General features: G+C 42.7%; 1 protein-coding gene across 1 annotated transcript in view; it reads left to right on the top strand.

The window, feature by feature from the left end:
• The window catches only part of LOC125750341 (phosphofurin acidic cluster sorting protein 1-like), a 35,206-nt gene that overhangs the window by 10,133 nt on the left and 3,191 nt on the right, over window positions 1-21,882 (top strand). Inside the window, exons 2-23 of the mRNA XM_049027971.1 lie at window positions 6,859-6,946; window positions 7,040-7,129; window positions 7,249-7,374; window positions 8,556-8,700; window positions 9,106-9,197; window positions 10,122-10,205; window positions 10,307-10,366; window positions 10,485-10,645; window positions 12,631-12,724; window positions 12,833-12,916; window positions 13,018-13,133; window positions 15,476-15,605; window positions 16,785-16,889; window positions 17,481-17,587; window positions 17,692-17,846; window positions 17,976-18,086; window positions 18,179-18,281; window positions 18,405-18,447; window positions 18,600-18,642; window positions 19,853-19,994; window positions 20,100-20,338; window positions 20,582-20,701. Coding sequence (XP_048883928.1) covers window positions 6,859-6,946; window positions 7,040-7,129; window positions 7,249-7,374; window positions 8,556-8,700; window positions 9,106-9,197; window positions 10,122-10,205; window positions 10,307-10,366; window positions 10,485-10,645; window positions 12,631-12,724; window positions 12,833-12,916; window positions 13,018-13,133; window positions 15,476-15,605; window positions 16,785-16,889; window positions 17,481-17,587; window positions 17,692-17,846; window positions 17,976-18,086; window positions 18,179-18,281; window positions 18,405-18,447; window positions 18,600-18,642; window positions 19,853-19,994; window positions 20,100-20,338; window positions 20,582-20,701 — 2,438 coding nt within the window. The remainder of the gene's footprint in view (window positions 1-6,858; window positions 6,947-7,039; window positions 7,130-7,248; window positions 7,375-8,555; window positions 8,701-9,105; window positions 9,198-10,121; window positions 10,206-10,306; window positions 10,367-10,484; window positions 10,646-12,630; window positions 12,725-12,832; window positions 12,917-13,017; window positions 13,134-15,475; window positions 15,606-16,784; window positions 16,890-17,480; window positions 17,588-17,691; window positions 17,847-17,975; window positions 18,087-18,178; window positions 18,282-18,404; window positions 18,448-18,599; window positions 18,643-19,852; window positions 19,995-20,099; window positions 20,339-20,581; window positions 20,702-21,882) is intronic.

Here is a 21,882-nt window from a genome sequence, read left to right as displayed (position 1 = left end):
CTATGAAACGCCGTTGTGATTGTCTTGCTGTCAACAATAACTTAGGTTTGCCTTGGTTTTGTCAGCTTATGTTTACTGAGTTCTGCGACTCATTGTGTGAAGGAATGGGGCGAAGTTGGCGGAGTTTTCAGCTGGAGCTAGAATACATTGCGGTCATTCCATGTCAAATCATCACACTTTCGGACCTCATCGTTACAGATTTTAACAAAACCCGGAATGCTGATTTGGTCACATGAGTAACTCATGAAACTGAAATTGGGCGAGTCTTGGGTCAATATTGAGGGAGATTTAAGCGAACAAATTTTTTACTTTTTTTTTTTTTTTTGGGGGGGGGGGGACTATGACTTCGACTGGCTATATTTACCTTAATATAAGTTACACAGAAATAGTCCTCATACTGTTTTAAAGCTATTGTCCAGCTCTATAGATTGAACCAATAATATGCCATCACCATGTGAATAATTGCTATATAATAACCGATAAAAATATTAAAAATCCAGTACCAAAGAAAATTATATTTCAAAATTGATCCATTTTTTACTAAAGCTAGCTCATAATGTCATGAACATCTCCAGAAAATTTGGTCTAAAAATGTTGAAGTTGTTACTGAGATATCAGTACTTATGTGAAATGTGTATCAAAACCACAGTTCCTTACAATGCTGATAGCAGTAGCAGAATAGCAGTTAGTGAGCAATGCATGGTACGGGGTTGTTATTTTTCATGACAACTGCAACTATTGCCAGAACTAGTTGTGGAAATAGAATTTAAATTAAAACATTTAAAATCACTATTAAAAATTATTAAAAAGACAATATTGCCAAAGTAACTGGAAAAAAAGAGAATTAATGGTACAATCAGAATAGTTTTTCTTCTTTTAGTTTACACTTTTGACTAGACACTGTCAAAACATGCATTTGTTTCATCTTCCAAAAAATACAAGCTAATAGCCTACTACCATTTTAAACTTGTGATTAATCATGATTAATCACAGCTTATTATTGTAATTAATAGTATTTTTTTTTTAATTGATTGACTCCACTGCTAATGATTTTTTTCAGGTAGGATCATGTTGGTTTTTAAGACTACTTTGCAGGTTACTTTAAAGTAACTGTGTCTGTTTTGGAAAATCCAAATGGAATTAAATATTAATGATGTTGATGGTTTTTTAGGAACCAAGTCCTCCATGCCGTCCATACTGCTACGTTGCCGGATAGGGAACGTGTTGCGTGTTGGCTCAAAAAGGAGAGGAAGAAATCCAAAGTACTACCTACTGTTTGCTGTTACCACTTTATTGGTGTGTGGAAATGGATTTGGCCGACAAAGCAACTTTAGATGCGTGTATGAGCCATAGAACTGCAACTGATAGAATGTGCACTGTAGAGGGATAGTAATGATCTCTCTGTAAAGGCAGCAGCCATACCTCCTGCAGTTCAGACTGGGTAATCTGTCTGAAGCTAAGCAGGTCTGGGCCTGGCCAGTGCTTAGATGGAAGACCGAATAGGAAAGCTGCATGGTTGCGGGAAGAGGTGTTGGTCACCTGCCCCTTCACCACCTTAGCTGCTGTGTGGTGAGAGTACTGGCGTAGAATGGCTGCGCTAGCGTCATCCAGGTGGGTGATACACAGTGGCAGGGGTTGATGTGGCTCCTTATTGGTTGCGTAAAGTGCTTTTGGTGTCTTGAAAAGTGCTGTATAAATATAACATTCATTCAGATAGTGGAGATATTTTAATCGTTCATGATCTAACATCGTCAAATCACAAACCCCTAGCATACCACCTATGTTAATACATATTGGTGATTAAAATTCTCTCATTTTGGGTAACTTTTTGAGTGCCCTTCCATTCTTGGAAGCAAAGTAGAACCTCAAGGAGAGAAAAACTGCTTATCTTGGGGGAAAAGATTGAATCACATGGAGACAAAGACAGTACAAATAGAACTGGTGATGCTGTGATAGATAGCTTCTCCATTGCAGTGACTCCCAAACATTTTACAGTTATATACCCACAGATATTTAACCTACTGCTGTGTACACCTCTTCTAGACAGTGACACAGTCCAGGTGGGGGGGGGTGTGTGAAATTTATTATGTGGGGTTGGTTGCACAACCCTAAATCTCGTATGCAGAACAGTGTATATAGTTTATGTATTTGTATACGTGTGCATTTGTAGAGGAGGGGTAAGAATATTTGTGGGGGGGGGGGGGTCTGAGAATAAATGTGACAATGTCTTTATGTACAAACATACAAGCCAAATGTGTAGTAACCATGGTATAAGAGGGTATATTTGTTCTGAACAGTAGTAACATTAGTCAGAATTGAAGATTATACCTGCACATTGATATCCTGCTATGATGACAGTGTTGTGGTACAAATATATGTCATAGGTGTGAATGTGTGTATATATTTTTCATATACAAAGGTAAAAATAATCATTTTTGAAATGAAAATTGTGTTCTTCAAACTTTGCTTTCATCAGAGTACTCCCTTTGTAGCAATTACAACCTTGTATGTATACCTTAGGGATTCTAGATGTCAGTTTGTTGAGGTAATCTGATGAGATTTCACCCCGTGTTGCCAACAAGTTGGATTGGCTTGATGGGCACTACTTGCGTACCATTTGGTCAAGGAGCTCCCATAACAGCTCAATAGAGTTGAGATCTGGTGACTGTGCTGGCCACTCCAGTATACACAAGATACTAGCCGACTAATTCTTCCCTAAATAGTTCCTGCATAGTTTGGAGCTGTGTTTGGGTCACTGTCCTGTTGTTGGTTCCAATTAAGTGCCATCCACAGGGTATGGCATAGCGTTGCAAAATGGAGTGATAGACATCCTTCTTCAAGATCTCCGGTGATCTTTTGACTGTTTTTCCCATACTTTGAACTAGGACTTTTTTGATAACTTCCTCTGCTTGGAGGTCATGCTTTTTTTACTGCCCTAAAATCTTCCGGCCTACTTGTAATACATTTTGCATAGGTTAGGTGTATGGGTATACAATGCACCCCTCGCCTCATTCTGTCGATACACAAGTCACTACATAAGGGAACTCTAGAGACGCTATACCATCTCTATAGAATAAGTTAACACGTTAGTAAAAAGCTGATATCTTCATGAACAATTATTATTGTATTGTGTTAAAAACCCATACCTATAACTTCTGAAGTTAAGATAGTATAAGTATAAGAAGTATAAGATCTGAAGTTCAAATGTACTGTTTTATGTTGTGGAAGTTAAATGACTGAATGCACTTCTTTGGCGAGGTCATGCCTGTGTGAGTGGACTGATGTTCTTGACGGGAATTCTGTGTGAGTGTGCATACGAACCTCCTTCCTAATAATGCAGGATGTCTGGCTATTGATGATTCCCCGAGGGAAGGAAACAGGCACGGCTGTGGTTGTGGTAGCTGGCGATTGGCTGCGCAGGAGCTTAGTGCTGAAGTAGGGCGGGCTGCCAGCCAATCATGTGCTGGCTGGTGAGGTGTGCGCAAGGTTGAAAGCTGTTGGAGATGGATTTGGAAATGCCCTTGATAAAGAGAACCTGGCTCGAGGTAAGCAAGGGGCCCCAAAGGTCTGCGGAGCTGCCTGCCAGGGGGTATGCCTTTTTAAAGCAGCACTCTCACCTTTTCCCTAAATTTCAAATGAACCAGGACAACCTAAATAATCTTTGGGTGTGACCTTTATCTGCACTGGAATAACATAACATTATCTGGAAGTTTACTTAAGTGTAGGTATGTATTCTTTGCACAAATTGTATATTTTGGTTGATGAAGGGTAACCCCTTCTCTGTATACAGTGTAAGTTTCCCTTTAAAATGAAACCTAACAGTCTGTCGGTGGTACATTAAGGTGTAAATCCCAACAGAAACAGTTGGTTTGGTCAGTGGCCAGACTTTTGTAGACTGAGCTGTTGCATCTGTCCACCGATCTCATATCTGGTCTCATATCTGTCCACCAGTTTGTCTGTCCCACCTCGTGTCTACATGGGTTGTGACATGAACCCATTCTGCACCACTTTCTTACTATCACCGTGGCAACACCAGGCTTTTCCCTGGGGTCTAAATATACCACAGAAGTCTCTTTCAGTCTCTGAGTGTGACCACGCTTTTTTCCCTGAACTGCAAGTGGGTCTGCCACATCTAATCAATAATTTTGATTATAATCACTAGTAAAAATACTTGATTATGAATTTTGTCATTGATTGGTTAAATTTATGTGGTTTGCTTATAATATCACTTTGCAATGTTAACGTTGATGTGTTAAGCCTAGCCATACTGCACTTTTCTTCGTGCTGTCCCTTGCAAAGTTATGTGTGCAGACTCTTATGTATTGTGGCAGCCCTTAAAATGTGTCTCATTGTCAGGGGCCCACCCCCAACCCAGGGATACCAAGGTTCCCCGGTTATGGCAGCAGGGAGCTTGCTGCCTCCGACTACTATAGTATGACTTAAGTGTTTTATGACTTGAATAAAAGGTACCTTCTGTACAATCCTGCCCCTTTTCCCCCTTCATTTGGTTGCCTCCTGTCTGGCGTAATGTACTAATGGTAATAAATTATCATGACCAGCCACAATTGTATCATTCTTCAAAGTTATTGCAAGAATCGCAGTGCAGCACATTTACATTTAGTATTTTTTAGCAGATGCAAACTGACAAGCGCTTGTCACGTGATGCCTGTGTGTTTGGAGGCTGTAACAGTACTACAGTAAAAAACAGACCGATGTGAAACAAAGCTATTTCAGCCTGCATAACATCTCAATGCTGTTTTTATATCTCACTTCTTTGTCAATTATCTCAGGGGATCTCAACTTAGTGACTAGATCTTGAACTATTTTTTTTTCTTTTAATGGTTAATCGACATTACTACATATTAGGGCTGGGTGATACCACATCAATATTATATCATGAATGTACCATAATTACCAGGGCTTCAAATGACAGGCAAGACATTTGGAATCATTGTTGTAGCCCTACATTGAACCCTTTCTAAGGCAGCAATGTCCTTCTTAAGGTATGGTGACCAAACCTGCACACAATATTCTAGGTGGGGTCTTACCAAGGAATTATATAATCGTAGCATCACCTCCCTTGACTTAAACTCCACACACTTAGAAATGTAACCCAACATCCAATTGGCCTTTTTAATTGCTTCCCCACACTGGCGAGAGTGGGACATGGAAGCACCAACATACACACCAAGGTTTTTCTTATAATCAGCTACCCTTATTTTAGTGGAATCCAATGAAATATCTGTACTTTATATTTCTACATGGATTACATTACACTTGTCTGCATTAAATTTCATCTGCCAGGTATCAGCTTAGTTACTAATTAAATCAAGATCCCATTGTAGCCTCTGTGCTGATAGTTTAGTATCTGCTACACCCCCCACCTTGGTGTCGTCTGCAAATTTAACCAGTTTACTGTATATATTGATGTCAATATCGTTAATGTAAATTAGGAATAATAGTGGCCCTAAAACTGAACCCTGAGGTACCCCACTATGAATGCAAGCCCACTGTGACATTGTGCCTCTAATAACTACTCGCTGCTTCCTGTCTGTTAAGCAGTTTTCGATCCAAGTTGCTACAGTTCGTAAAATCTCTGCAGCTTTGAGCTTAAGCAAGAGCCGTTTGTGGGGGACAATATCAAAGGTCTTCTGGAAATCTAAGTAGATCACATCATAGGCCTTTTTGTAATCAATTTCTCTTGTAGCTTCCTCAAAGAACTCAAGTAGATTAGTTAAACAGGATCTACCTCTCCTAAATCCATGCTGGTTATCCCTCAGAATGTTATTTGAATACAGGTAATCTACCATTTTCACTTGGATTATAGCTTCCATTACTTTTTCCAATTAAACTGATTAGCCTATACTTTGCTGGATTACTTCTATTCCCTTTTTTGAATATGGCCGTTATATTAGCACGCTTCCCATCAGAAGCTGCCATACTAGCAGATAATGATTTCTGAAATAGTCGGTAAAATACCTCTTGATGTTTCACACTGACTGAGCCACAGAGTCCTCTTACTCATAACTCTGACCATTACTGTGGGAGTGTCACCCTGACTGAGCCACAGAGTACTCTTACTCATAACTCTGACCATTACTCTGGGAGTGTCACCCTGACTGAGCCACAGAGTCCTCTTACTCATAACTCTGACCATTACTGTGGGAGTGTCACCCTGACTGAGCCACAGAGTACTCTTACTCATAACTCTGACCATTATTCATTATTCATAACTGCTTGGCTGTTAAATTACACTGTTTGTTTGACTTCTTTGTGAACTTCCTTTCCAAATTTGGTACATGTGACATTGACACTGAAAGTAAAAGTGCCTGAGTAGGAAAAAGGTAAATATGCTTGCTGGATGGGTGCATTGGGTCACACTGATTAAGCTATGAGTTGACCCTTTGTTTGGCTCAGGCCATCCTGCTCCCTAATCCCTTTAAGACACTGTCTTTGGCTCAGGCCATCCTGCTCAACGGCCCATGCAGTTTTTTATGGTTATACTGAATGCCTGAGGTTCCTATGTGATGTGACAGTTTAGGTTGTGATGTTGCACCATATCCCAGAATTCAAAGCTAAAATCAAAACATTCAGTTGTCTCACATTCATTTTTTATTGATTCACAGCCCTACTTAAATGATTTCAAGTTGATCACTAATAAAACCCTACAGTATCACCACCAGCAACACAACCTGAGATGTTACATTTTCCTAGACTGATGGAATGAGCTGTGATTTTTTTTTTTTTTAATTTGAATGACAGGACACAAGATATTATGCTGAAACATCCTCTGGTGACTTCTTAATCTTCTGCTGAGCTAATCTCTTCCTCATACTCACTCAGTTCCTTTGTTTCCAGACTCTTCAGCCTGACCCTGAAGAAGCTAGTGATGCTCAAGGAGCTGGATAAAGATCTGACGTCTGTGGTGATCGCCGTCAAGCTGCAGGTGCCTACTGGTCCTCTGGAGACCACTGCGCAGTTCAGCGAGTGACACTCTGATGTTTTGTGGCCTGTCATCTCATTCCCATCTCTCCCTTAGGGCTCCAAGCGCATTCTACGCTCCAATGAGATACTGTTGGCCTCTGCAGGGCTCACTGAGACGGACCTGCAGCTCACCTTTTCCCTGCAGGTGAGAAATAGCAGAACAACACATCAACATCAATGTTATTTACAGCCAAATTTCTCCACCTTCAGAATGAACCTGCTATTTGGAGTCTACTGAATTCCTTATGTCCCGAACCCCCACAGTACCCACACTTCCTGAAGAGAGATGCCAACAAGCTCCAGGTGATGCTTCAGCGGCGGAAACGGTACAAGAACCGCACCATCCTGGGCTACAAGACCCTGGCCCTGGGCTTGATCGACATGGCTGAGGTGGGGGACTCGGTGACTTTCCGGTCACCCCATGAAGAGGGTCATGTCATGTGACCATTAACCAATCACATATAGACACTCCTCACTTATCGACCTACCTTTCGATGTCCCGGACTTACGGCAGCTCTCTAAACAGTCAGTATTGTACGCAGTATGAGAACTTTGGTGGTGGCATCTTGTACTTCATCTCGCATCACCCTTCTCAGTCTGTCTCATTCCTGCAGTCGCTCTGTATTCGTTAAATTAGCTTTCACAATCTCCAAGGGCTACATATTTATTCTATAAATTTGTACTTTATTGTGCTTTATTGAGCTGATTTCCTCTATTCTGTTTATTACAGTATATCGTGCACTACTGTATAAACATTTATAAATATATGTTATATATATAATAAATGTTATAAATGGTGCAAAAGTGACATTAAAACAATATTTAAAGATGGCTGACACAAACCAACTGTCAGTACAGTATTCATGAAATATCGGTAAGGGGCGGTTCCTCGTTTATCAACCACTTTGCTTGTTGACGTAGTCATTCCGAACGGAACTCGATCACTAAGTGAGGAGTGTCTGCAATGTCTTCTAAGATTTGGTTCCGTTTTATTATGTGTTCATCGTTGATGTCCCAAGCCAATATGTAAGATCAGCATTTTTAAATAGATTGGAATCGGCTGCCACAGCCCAATCCGATGTCCTGTGTCCGGCTAATTTACATCAGTTGTGCAGATTGTAAGGTTCCATTACACACTGAAGTGAGTCTGAGGCACATGGCTTGGAACTACAAACTATCAAGACGTCAGCCGTATGGAAATTCAAAGTACCCCAACAGCTACTTGCAATGTTTGCAGTGCCATCCTTTCAAGAAAGCATTGTTTAATACAGCAAATCTAATTACTTGTAAATACTTGCAGAAACATCGCAAGGAAGAAAAAAATCACGATGCATACTATATGTGTATGTATATTTAAATATTAAAAGATCGGATCAAGACTCAGAATCTGCAGATCTAAATATTGAATAGATTGGATCAGATAGGGGGACCAAAAACGTGGATCTGGACATCCCTAATCTTCATATGATTGAAGAACCTGGGCTGTGGATGAGTATAGGGGAGCATGGGGGAGAGGGGGATTGTGGGACATGGGGCAAGCTAAGTTGGCTCTGACAGCATGTCACATGCAGGTCATGCAGCACCCCAGTGAGGGAGCTCAGGTGCTGGGTCTCCACAGCCAGGTGAAGGATGCATCTGTCCCTGTGGCTGAGATCCGCGTTCAGTCCCTGTCCAGTCAGCCCATCGACTACGAGGGGCCCAAGACTAAGTTATTTGGTGAGTAGAGGAATTCCTTCAAGATCCTCTAAACCCATTGATACTACCAGATTCTTTATTTGGTGACTAAAATGTGTTACATGTGTTGAATTACCATAATACTATGATCGTCAGGTCAGCATACAGGAGTGTCTTCACTCTATTGAGACTATCATAATAAATGCCTCTCTGCAGTGTACTTCATAACTGTCCTTCCACTGTAATCCTATGTATTTGTAACATGAGACGTGCATCTAGGTGGCATGGTTTACTACAGAGATAATTATACAGTTAAATCTATGTCCTCATGGAGGTTTTCAGAGTAGAGTGTCTGATATGTGTTAGGAGAAGATCACTGTGTCCATTGTTTTATTAGTATTGTGTCTTTTTCTGTCTACACCATTGCCCTCCCTTCTTTCCCAGCAGATCGCTCCCCAGACATTGATAACTACTCTGAGGAGGAAGAGGAAAGTTACTCATCAGAACAGGATGGCAGTGATGACCCTGTTCATGGGCAGGTGTGTGCAATAGAGGGAATGATGGGAAATGGGAAAGAGAAATTTTAGGGCTGTGGGTCAGAAAGAGAGTAGAGGATGAGTAGAAAGGAGGTGATAGGAGGTAAAGTGACAAAAATTAGGTCAGATAAACTTCATTGATTCTAGGTCAGCAGTGGTGGGATTCATACCTATGTTCTTGCTTAGACTGGAGCCTTAATCTAATGCCTTAGCCCACTTGGCCATAGTACCATTCTGTATGTAATTTAATAAAAATGAGTGGAAAGGAAGAGTGAAGAGAGAGGCAAGGGGGGTGACAAAGGGAGGAAAACAAGAGAGAATAAAGAGGGGAGGGAGATGGACAAAGAAAGGGGCGATGAAGTGGAGGTGGGATGGAGAAGAGGGCAGAAGGAAGGCTGGTGCTCAGACCAATATAGAGGGTAAGAACTAAGAGAAAAAAGTTAAGGTGCTGATGATGTTGTGGTTCCACATGGAAAGGTAAGGTGCTGATGATGATGTGGTTCCACATGGAAAGGTATGGTGCTGATGATGATGTGGTTCCACATGGAAAGGTGAGGTGCTGATGATGATGTGGTTCCACATGGAAAGGTGAGGTGCTGATGATGTTGTGGTTCCACATGGAATGGATTTGTACTGATGGTGCTTTCACATGGAAAGATGAGATGCTGATAGTGTTAGGGTTTCACATGGAAAGGTGAACTGCTGAGGGTGTCGGACTTTCACATGGAAAGGTGAACTGCTGAGGGTGTCGGACTTTCACATGGAAAGGTGAACTGCTGAGGGTGTTGGGGTTTCACATGGAAAGTTGAGGTGCTGATGGCGTTGTGGTTCCACATGGAAAGGTGATTACAGATCATTGAAGTAGAAGGTTGAGGCCTATAAACCCGGCTGTGTGTCAGTAATAATCTCAGTGCTCTTTGTCTGCAGTACCTCTATGATGAAGAAGATGAGGTTCGGAAGAAGAAACCTCGGCGGAAGCTTACATCCAGCGCTGCCATTACTCGTGTTAATGTAAGATTCTGCCGAATAAGCCTCTCCTTTTCCTGGTTCCTTGTACTCAACCAGAAATAAGCTAAATACAACCCCACTGACCTTCGTTTGTTCTCAAACAGCAGCCCAATATCAAGCAGAAGTTTGTTGCCTTGCTGAAAAGGTTCAAGGTGTCTGATGAGGTACTTGTTTCTCTGTGTTCTTTGTGCTGCTTGTTTTGTTTTTGTCCCACCCTAGAGACACATCTTCATTAAAGTTTTGTCTGTCTGTGCATTAATCTTTGTTTTTTGGTGTGGACAGGTGGGGTTTGGGCTGGAGCATGTGTCCCGCGAGCAGATCCAGGAGGTGGAGGAGGACCTGGATGAACTCTATGACAGCCTTGAGCTTTACAACCCCAGTGACAGCGGCCCTGAGATGGAGGAGACTGAGAGCATTCTTAGCACCCCCAAACCCAAGCTGAGGTACCCATGAATGCACACGCATTGACATGCAAAAACAAAACGCTCCAAGAAATGCATGCACACAGGTTTCGTGCGTAAGTCATGCCTGTGTATATTGCCTTAAATTTCAGCCTACATTGGTAGCTTTTGGGCTTTGAGATCCTTATTAGTATGTCTGTATGAAATATTCAATTTAACATGTTTTTATGAAGTAAATTCCTACTCCAGGAAAGTCATATCAATTAAGCAACCTTGAAAGCCCCATGTGAGAAGGTCAGTCTGTTTTTTTTGTTGAATGGTATGATCAAGGACAAGTTTCTCAGAACAGGCAACTCCCTCCAGAAATGTCATTGCCTTTCATAAGGGATCCAGCTGATCTGGAAGCTGTGATGCTCTTTTTGGGAGAGCAAGGGAGAGACAAACCGCAATAGAGTATAGCAAAAGTAGAGTTGAAAAGCGTGTAGAGACCACAAAATTGTTTAGTTTCAAAGGACTTTATACAGTCCAAGGTATAATAGGTCGTTTTGAGAGGTATCTGAATTCCACTATGATTAGCAGAGATATTTTGCAGTCATTTGACAACTCAGAACAATTAGGGAATTGTTTGGCGTAAGACGTGTCATTTTTTTAATAGTACATGAAAAATGTTGGAAAAATACCAAACTACAACTTATATCTCTACATAGTAAGGTTATAAATTGTGATAATAGTAATAATATATAACTACTAATTATAAATATGCACCATTAGATTGAGGAATGCTGCAGATTGCTCTATATAGGAGCCCCATATGCTTGTTGCTGACTCTCACAGGCACTGTTCTGTGGGGGGGATCCCATCATCATTCATGCACTGTGGAGGTTATCTTAACGTATCTTCCTGTTTATTAATGTATTACTTTGGATGAGGTGCACTTGTGACACTTTTTAATACTGTTCTAATACTGTAGGTCAGCATTCTTGAAATGAGTATTGTGTTCGCGATATTAGACACAACACATGGGCAGAGAAATGCTCCAGTTTCCGTTTGATCAGCTTTTTTGGCTTATCACTCGATCAGTAATGAAAATCCATACATTTTCACTGAACAACAGTTTTCCATTTGACATAATTTAATTATTGAAAAGCCCTGATATAAAAAGAAACACTGCCTGTATGAAATTCCCCTTGAGGCAGTAAATGTGAGTAAGTGTCTGAATACATAGGGAGAGACTTTCGGAGCTTCTTGTCTGGTTTCCGGGTCGTGCAGTCACTGTAAAACTGGTTTCACTGGGACCTTAATGCTCTTGAGTAACTCTCTCACCACTCAGTCATGTTGTCATGGTTCGGTTTTTTTTGGGTGTCTGTGCATTTACTTGCTTCACTGTTCATGCCTCGATCTATCCTACTCTGGAAATGGTAGCACTGTAACGTGTCAGCTTGCAGTGAAAATGACACAGAGTCCAGGTGTGAAGGATGGGGGCGTGAAATCGGGATTGGAGAGCAGCAATGATTTGGGGGGGGTGGGGGGGTGGGGGGGTGAAGATATGTCAAGTGCAGCTGAGCATGAAATGAAAACGTCATTTGCTAATAAATGGAGAGAGTGGACAATAGCATAGCCAGTTGGAGAGAAACGGGAGCCATATAGAAAATGGCCTTGGAAAGGGATCAATGTATTCTTGTACGAAGAGTACGCCCTCTGCTGGTGAGAGTGCCATAGAGCAAGGCCTGCAGCCGACAAGAAAAGGCTTCAGAGAAGGTAGCTTTCTAGCCGCCGGGTGCATTGGAGTAGTTCAGGTTGTGACGCATGTCCATGCTATGCTGTGCTTTTCCTGGGAGTGCAGCCAGTTGTGTAAGTCACATTGCAAAGTACTGAATGCAGATGCCACCCCGCACATAAAGGAGGCAGGGATGTAAAAATGCAATTAGTAACTGTAAATGAAGAAATGGTTCAAAGGGACGGGTGAACTCTGTGTAAGGATGTGGTCGTATTTTTAACATGTGCATTGTTTCTGCGTGCTGCCTTAGGCCATTTTTTGAGGGCATGTCCCAGTCAAGCTCGCAAACGGAGTTCGGCAGCGTGAACAGCAAAGGCAGCCTGGGCAGGGATGTCTTCAGTCCTGTGAGTGAGAGCCAAGCATGGGCCTGGGAAGCACACAGGCTTACTGAGGTTTCGATTGTTATGGCGTGAAATGACAAGAGCCATGATGATCAAATTCTGTTTGTGCAGCAAGGGGAACAGCTGCCCTTTGACAAGACGAAGCATTCCCGAAGCCGCATTCTGGATGATGCTCCGTCTGAGACGGACATTCTGGTAAGAGACCCTGGCAGACCGAGATTGGTACTGTATGATAATCTAATGACAAGACTAATTCATTTTCTTGGGTCACATTTTGTCTCTTGCTGGCTATAAAGGAGCCAAACGACCAGGAGCTGGTAGATGTGTCTGGGATAACTGTCTCAGTGCCAGAGAAGCCCAGGACCCCCCTGAAGAGCAACAGGAGTGAGGTCCAGACTGCCCCCTCCCCAAGGTCAGCATGTATACACACACTCACTGAAGAGTAATAGGAGTGAGGTCCAGACTGCCCCCTCCCCAAGGTCAGCATGTATACACACACTCACTGAAGAGTAATAGGAGTGAGGTCCAGACTGCCCCCTCCCCAAGGTCAGCATGTATACACACACTCACTGAAGAGTAATAGGAGTGAGGTCCAGACTGCCCCCTCCCCAAGGTCAGCATGTATACACACACTCACTGAAGAGTAATAGGAGTGAGGTCCAGACTGCCCCCTCCCCAAGGTCAGCATGTATACACACACTCACTGAAGAGTAATAGGAGTGAGGTCCAGACTGCCCCCTCCCCAAGGTCAGCATGTATACACACACTCACTGAAGAGTAATAGGAGTGAGGTCCAGACTGCCCCCTCCCCAAGGTCAGCATGTATACACACACTCACTGAAGAGTAATAGGAGTGAGGTCCAGACTGCCCCCTCCCCAAGGTCAGCATGTATACACACACTCACTGAAGAGTAATAGGAGTGAGGTCCAGACTGCTCCCTCCCCAAGGTCAGCATGTATACACACACTCACTGAAGAGTAATAGGAGTGAGGTCCAGACTGCCCCCTCCCCAAGGTCAGCATGTATACACACACTCACTGAAGAGTAATAGGAGTGAGGTCCAGACTGCCCCCTCCCCAAGGTCAGCGTGTATACACACACTCACTGAAGAGTAATAGGAGTGAGGTCCAGACTGCCCCCTCCCCAAGGTCAGCATGTATACACACACTCACTGAAGAGTAATAGGAGTGAGGTCCAGACTGCCCCCTCCCCAAGGTCAGCGTGTATACTCACACTCACACAGTATGTTTACATGCACAGCTAAGTCAACCTAGGTTATACCTTGACTATGCCATTTAATCCGGCTACTGTCCTTGCCCCAGTATTCACGCACAGGAGGGGAATCGATTTATTGACTGAGTTGTATACAGCTCTGCTACAATAGGTGCCGATATGGCTCCTTTCAGCTTGTTAGTGTTGGGCTTTTTCCAGTTTACCTATAATGTCAAGGACATAAAAATTAATAAAATTAATAACAATGGATGCGTGGACAACAAGATCAGGATAGCATAACAAGAAATAAAGTATTTTGTATAACTTACTATGACAGCACAGATTACAATGTGATTTGCTGTAATAAATATTGGTATATTTATTAAACAAAAAGGAGATCAACAGAAATTTCCCATGAACCCGTCTAGGAGTGATTTAAACAGCAAGGAAGAAAGTGATAAGGAGGTCAAGTTTAAACTGGTTCTTAAACATATACTAGATAATCTTGATAAAAAGGAATAATCATTAAAATTGCAAAACTCGCTAAGTTTTTTTTTTTTCCTATGAAAGATTAAAAATGTTTCACCAACACAAAATCCATTAGCAGCCATTTTTCTAAATCAGAACAAAAGACCCCAGCTCACACTGTGGTGTCAGTGCCAGTTTCGGTTTTTACACTGGTGGAAAACCAACACATTGAAGTACTGTATTTTTGGTACCTTCTTTAAGAACCAAAAGTACGGTACCTGGTGTGTTGGAAAAGCGCCCTTTAGTTGAGCAGTGAATTGGACAGGTTTACTGCGCTGTACATTTCATACGTGCTGTACGTCCTCTGCTGTGCTCTAAAGCTTCTTCTGTGTATCGGCTTCTTCTGTTTATTTCTGGGTCAATGCCCAGGGGGAAACAGTGGAGCATTTGCAGAGCGCCTAGGCCAGTTAGAGTCTGACTGAATGTATGCATGCAGGAGTAAATAATCCCCAATTAAAGTAAATAACTCCCAGTCGCATTATCTAGGTGTCTTTGTACTATATTGAATTTCTCAGTCGAACTATTTCAGTCACGCTTACATGCTTACATGTCCTTTAAAAGTCTGGTTTTATGGGGCTAACGCAATAATTCGAATTTCTTAGTGTGCATGTAAATGTACTGAAGAGTGACAGGAGTGAGGTTCAGATGGTCTACTCTCTAAGGTCAGCTTGTACACTCACACTCACTAAAGTGCAACAGGAGTGAGGTTCAGATTGTCTACTCTCTAAGGTCAGCTTGTACACTCACACTCACTAAAGTGCAACAGGAGTGAGGTTCAGATTTTCCCCTCTCCAATGTCAGTGTGTTCACTCAAATAGACTGAAAAGCAGCAGGAGGGAGGTCCAGACTATTCTCACTCCAAGGTCTGCATGTATAAGAACACTCACTAAAGAGTAACAGGAGTGAGGTTCAGACTGCTCCTTTCCAATGGTCAGTGAGTACAGTCAAACTCACGGTTTCACACTCATACACTCTGCATGTATGTGACTCTGAGTGTATATGTGTTGTATCAGGTTGGAAGGTGGGCACACTCCCAGGCAGAAGCGCAACACCCCCCCAAAGGAGCGGCAGCTGTGTAAGCTAAACGAGCGGGCTAACAGCTCCGACAGTGAGCGCTCACCCGAGATGGGGCACAGCACACAGGTACTGCGACCTAGCTGTCACTCCAGCTGTCCTCCACTATTGCCTCCTTTAAAGTGAGCATTTATCTTGAATCATTTTCTGCCGTCTTATTTTCTCTGCACTTTAATTTGTTTCGCAGTAGTAGTTAAACCAAGAGGTTTTTGAGCTAAATCGCAAGAAGTGAGATGATCTGGATGTATCAGGATTAAGACTGACCAGAATCTTTTGTGAAGCCAAGTGATGGAATAAAATCAGAGAGAAGTTGCTTTACTATAGAATTTTACGGATCCCCTTAGGTGTCAAGGTAGAAAAAAAAATCTCGTAGTAATTCGTGCACTTGAGTTACTAATCTGTGCACTGAAGTTAGTAATTCGTGCTCTCAAGTTAGTAATTCTTTCGCTCATATTAATCACCAATCAGAGAGTACAGATCAGTAACTCGAGAGCACAAATTACGGTAAAATCCACTTATAACAGACTTCAAGGAACCTGGCAAAACAGTCCATTATATCCAATGTCCGTTATGTCCAGAGTTGCTGTATGCCCAGACTACAGGACACCATTTAGTCATGCCACACCCCAGCAGACATGTTTGTGGTATAGATTATTGTATTGTACATGTAGTAATCTAACTTTACCTGACCAGATGCGTGACTATTAATAATACTGACTACAGATCTGAGCTGGATATCACCGGCACGCCACGCGCCTTGTAGGCGGAGCCTGCATGTCCGTTATAGCCAAGCAAAACTACAGCTAAAAGCGGCCCTGGGGACCAAATTGTTTGTCCATTATATGAAAGTCTGCTATATTCGATGCTTTTTCTGCATGTTCTTAAAGGCGCATGGCCGGGACCAGTGGACCTTGTCCGTTATAGACGATATTCCATTATAAGCGAGTCCACTATAACGGGATTTTACTGTACTAGGACATAATATTTTTTTCTTCCATGACACCTAAGGGGCTCCGTAGAGGTTACCTAACCCCAATCCTAACAATAATCTGTCACCACAAACGGAAACATTCATGGCTGCTTTCAACATTTAAAGGGCCATTTTCTTCATTTAGTGAAGCACTGAGCTTTCAGCATTTTGTTCACTGCATGGACTTCGATATAGTAGGTCAGGTGAAATGTTGGCGCAGTGACTCCACACATATGGCTTTAATTGTGCTGACACTGCATTGTGCCTGTGTGCGGCAGATCCTGAGGAAGGCTGTTTATGACCAGCTGAACCAGATTCTCCTATCTGATGCTGCCCTTCCTGAGAGTCTAATCCTAGTCAATGGCAGCGAGTGGCAGGGCCAGGTAAGAGTGGATTTGGGATGGGGGTAGAGCCGAATCTGAACACAGTATTCGGGAAGCATAAATGGTGGGCTTTTACAAATATTTAGTTTGTATGAATATAAAGTATTTTGGGAAGAAGAAAAGCTGGTGTTGCTCATAACCCAGGATAACTAGCACAGTGGCTATTTGTGCTCTGCCTGCTTCTGCTGATGTGACAGGAAGACAATAGGAGAGTGGAGGGGAGAGACTGAATGAATGCGAAGCTTAGTACATTGCTACATAAAGGGAAAAAAAAAATTTCTTTGGATTGCGAGTAACTTGGTCTTAAATGCCAATACAAATAATGTTACTAGCTCAATAAATACAGATAGAATTACAAGTACTGGGCTCACAACACGTCCCTGCTTTGAGAGGAGTTGAAAACCAACCACTTTCCAGAGCTCAGATGTGAATTTTGAAAACCTGCTTATGTATGTCTTCACAGCTCAGTGAATATCTGTGATTGCACAGTGTCTGTGTTTACTGTAGTTCTGATGTGTGTGAGAGCGTGTGGATTTAGCGTTAGGATATACCTGATGGGTCGGAGCTGATTCGCCTGATGTGTGGCTGCAGTATGTGGCGGAGCTCCTTCAGGCCCAGAAGCAGCCGACCGTGTGTACCTGCTCAGCCGCCGAGATCCAGGCTGTCCTCTCTGCTGTCCTGACACGCATTCAGAAGTTGTGAGTGTTTGCTGGAGGTTTCTTCACACCATGAGCTTGGCGCTCTGTTTCGGTGTCACAGATGGGTCGGGCCTCACCTCCTCTCTCCACTGCACCCTCTGTAGCTGTAACTGCAACTCGTCGGTGCCGCGACCAGTGAAGATCGCCGCTGTGGGGGGGCAGAGCTACCTGGGGGCCATTTTGTGCTTCTTCGTCACGCAGTTGGCCAACAAGACATCTGACTGGCTGAACCATATGCGATTTCTTGTGGTGCCCTTGGGTGAGTGGGAGGTGTGGGCAGTCTACTGACCGAGGGGGTAGAAGGGTGGATCGATAAAGTATCAATTCGTGGATTCCAGTGCTGCCTGTGAGGCAGACCTGCAGCTGATGTCCCTGTATCTCCTCACAGGATCACACCCCGTAGCCAAGCACCTGGGGGCACTAGACAGCCGTTACAGCTCCGCCTTCCTTGACAGCAGCTGGAGAGATGTCTTCAGCCGTTCGGAGCCCCCACAGACAGGTGACCTTTCACTGGAAACATTCCGTAGCCCCTCCACAGTGTGCTCACACACATAACCGCGCTCACTGCCTCTCGCCTCCCATGTCCTGCAGAGCTGCTGGATGTGGTGGGCCGGATTACGCAGTACATCAGCGGAGCTGCCATCACACACCAGCTTCCTATCGCAGAGGCCATGCTAACCTGCAAGCACAGGACGTGAGTGTTTGTGTGTGTCTGTGAGCTGGAGTAGTGATGGAAAGATTGGGCTGTGAGTGTGCTGGTACAGTATAGTTACCTCAAGCTCTTTGCCTACCTTCACTGAGCTGCTTCTGTTCTCAGGCATGATGAAGACTCTTATCAGAAGTTCATCCCCTTCATCGGGGTAAGTGCCGTCTTTGAAAAAGAAAAATGTGATCTAGAAATTCAGTTAAAAGAAGTTGGTGGTGCTCAGACTGAATTATCTGGAGATGGAGGATCAGCACACAGCTGTCGGAAATGCGTATTTTGAGTGACTGGCTTTTGCGTGATACACAGGTTGTGAAAGTGGGTCTGATTGAACCTGGACCATCACTGGCAGGTAAGGAGTTTTTGGATAATGTTATATTACAGTCATATTAAAATGTATTCGGTATGTTAAACATTATATCCGTAATAAGTTTTCAGTGTTATTGAGAGAATTCAGCGATACAGCACTACTTTACATTGACTTTGATTTATCAGATTTTGACCACAGCAACATACCAGTGTGACAAATGGCATATTACAAAGCTACGTAGGGTTGAGGAGAAGGCGTAAGTGCAGCTAGGCTGAGCTTCCAGTGAATGCCCAGTTACAAATGCTCTGCTTAACGCGTATTACATTAATGACAGAACAAAGCAGCAAGCGCCTGTCACACGACACCTGCGTGTTCAGAGGCTGTAACAGTACTACAGTAAAAACAGGCCGATGTGAAACCAAGCATTTTCATTCTGGATAACATCTCATATTTCTTTGTCAGCTATAAATCTCAGTGGATCTCAACTTAGTGATTGGATCTTGAAATTGTAATTGGTCATTTCTAACCAGTTTTACATTTATATAACATCAGACTGCTAAAAATATTGCACTAGTGTCACGCAGTAAACAACATATAGATGGGTCAGCTACACTATTCAATAAAGAGAGTGTGCAGCATGGCTTATGAGGAAGAATGTGTTCCAAAAAGGTTCTATTTGTGTGGAAATGGTTTGGATTTGTGAAACAATTAACTTTTTTTCATACAGGTGTCAACACAGCCAATTTTATTTATCTGTTATGTGTTTGTATGTGTTGTAAATTTCAGTTTAGAAGTTTAGAATTATACAGTTATTGACTAAAGAAATAAATGTTCATTTGTACTTAGAACTTTAAAAAAATTGAAAGTACTTATGCTATGAATGTCAGATTCTTTTTATTATTTATTATTTATAAAATAATATTTTATTATTTATTATTATTATTATTATTAGTAGTAGTAGTAGTAGTAGTAGTAGTAGTAGTAGTAGTATTGTTATTATTGTGCTACGAGCAGAGTTTCTTGTGAGGATAGAAATACTGGTTAAATGGTTAATTAAAAATTCGGCGTACATTGCAGTTTGATTGGTTTGTAAACAAACAAAAACAAATGTGATCTATATTGTGGATCATGATTCTAACCCAAACTATCATGATGTGACATTTTGGCCATTTCAACCACCCATAATTTTGGTGTAATTCCACTTTAAATGGTTTAGCACCATTCTCCTTCACCCACCTGTTCTTGTTTGCAGATACAGATGAGGGCTTGTCTGTCAGCTTGGCCGTCCCCTCTACCTCCCCTCCCTCTCATGCCCCGACTGCTAGCCTGATAAAGGATGCGACAGCTACCCCACCCTCCTCACCGTCCATGAGTGCCGGTCTGTCTGTGCAGGGGTAGGTAGGCTGCTGCTAATTGTGCTGTTACTTCTGTAGTGAAGTGCCTTGTCATTGGCTGCCTTTGTTTATGTGTGATGTCACCTCTACTCCCTCATTTCCCAGGAGCCCCAGCATGTCCCCTGGCGTGGACGCCATAGGACTGCAGGTGGATTATTGGCTAGCCTCGTTAGCAGACAAGCGGCGAGAGGGAGAGCGACGTGACGCGGGTTGCAAGAACACCCTGAAGAGCGCCTTCCGATCACTGCAAGTCACTAGACTGCCAGGAGGGTGCGCCATCGATCTCCAGGCCCCAGTCAACACTATGGCCATGACTGTTGTGACCAAAGAGAAGAACAAGAAGGGTGAGCATGAATGATTTGCACAGATGGGCTGGTACAGTGTCAGTCCACTCATAATGTCAGCCATGCATCGATATATGTAAAATGTATCTTTATTTGTAATAACAGATTCATTAGTCATTACTGGATTCTTTTATGAATAGTATAGCAAGCATGCTGTATTAACCCTAAATAGATTCCCCATACATTTACATTGGTTCTTCTAATGTGTGCGTGAATGTGTGTGTAAATGCCATATCTTCATAGTCCCCACCTTATTCCTGGGGAAGAAGCCAAAGGAGAAGGAAATGGACTCTAAGAGTCAGGTGATCGAAGGCATCAGCAGACTCATATGTTCTGCCAAGCAGCAGCAGACCATGCTGAAAGGTATAGTTTCCTGGAGAACTATGGTCACGTGGGCACATCACATGGCAGGATGGAGTGACAGTGATTGGTTAACAGAAAAAGACAGAACAATTGTTCCTGAGTTAAATATATACATTGACGAGCCAAAACATTATGACTACTCCCATGTTAAGTGATTATTGTTGAATATCTAGTAAAAATGGTATGTGTCAAGGTCTGGTATACAGTCTATTATTGTAGTCTGCTGCATAAGAAATGTGCAGAGATCTGAGTGACTTTGAGAAAAGTCAAATCATTATGGTCAGACTGGGTCCTCCACCTCCAAAACCACAAGGCTTGAGGGGTGGCCACAGCCAGCCGTGGTGAGTACCTACTGGGAGTGGTCTGAGGAGGGAAAATCCCTGAACCACAGACAGGGTGCTGGGCAGCCTGAACTCTTAAGTGCGGGATGTGAACGAAGGCTATCCTGTCTGGTACAAACCAATAACAGATCATTATGAGGACGATCATGGGAGTAAGGTGTCATGAGCCCTGTTGCGTATGGGACTTGACACACACCATTACTACGGGATAGTCAACATTATTTGCTTCACATGGTCATATTGTTTTGGCTCTTTGCTGTACAGGACTGTGCAAGTCTTAGGTAGAAAATGTTTATTTTTCTTTATTTTTTAGTAAGTATATATTTGCTCAGAAAAATGCAATTTAACATTGGAACCTATGAATTAATCGTAACACAATAAAACCTAACAAGAATTTCTTTTGTGTGCTTCGGTTCCAATTCTAAAACACGAGGTGGGAGGGGGTTATCCTCATGGTATATTCTGCCTCTGACCAGGGGAGCCACCTTGGCATATTTTTCCAGTCATGATCAACTGGTTGGCCCCCTTAGGCTCAGCATACTTTAGGGGCCACAATTGTGGAAACACCTAGTATTTTTGGCATTACTTTTCAAAAAATACTACGCGAATACTTGCTGTACTGTTTATAAACAATTAAAAAATGTTTACAAAAATATATCATATATTAGACAATTAAATAAATAACTGGAATAAAGTTATGCAGTCTCTAAAAACTGGGAGTGTTGCCACAATTTTGGCCACCAGTGTAGATGCTACAGAAGGGCCTGGTTATCTTTATCGGGTGTGTTAAATTAGGGCTGCATTTAAGCTCCGGCAGGTGGTAGAGCTCCACCATGTTTC

This window comes from Brienomyrus brachyistius, chromosome 10, assembly GCF_023856365.1.
Source record: "Brienomyrus brachyistius isolate T26 chromosome 10, BBRACH_0.4, whole genome shotgun sequence".
NCBI classification, from domain to species: Eukaryota; Metazoa; Chordata; class Actinopteri; order Osteoglossiformes; family Mormyridae; genus Brienomyrus; species Brienomyrus brachyistius.
Note: the sequence above shows the minus strand (reverse complement) of the source record. Positions and strands in the feature narration are given on the sequence as shown.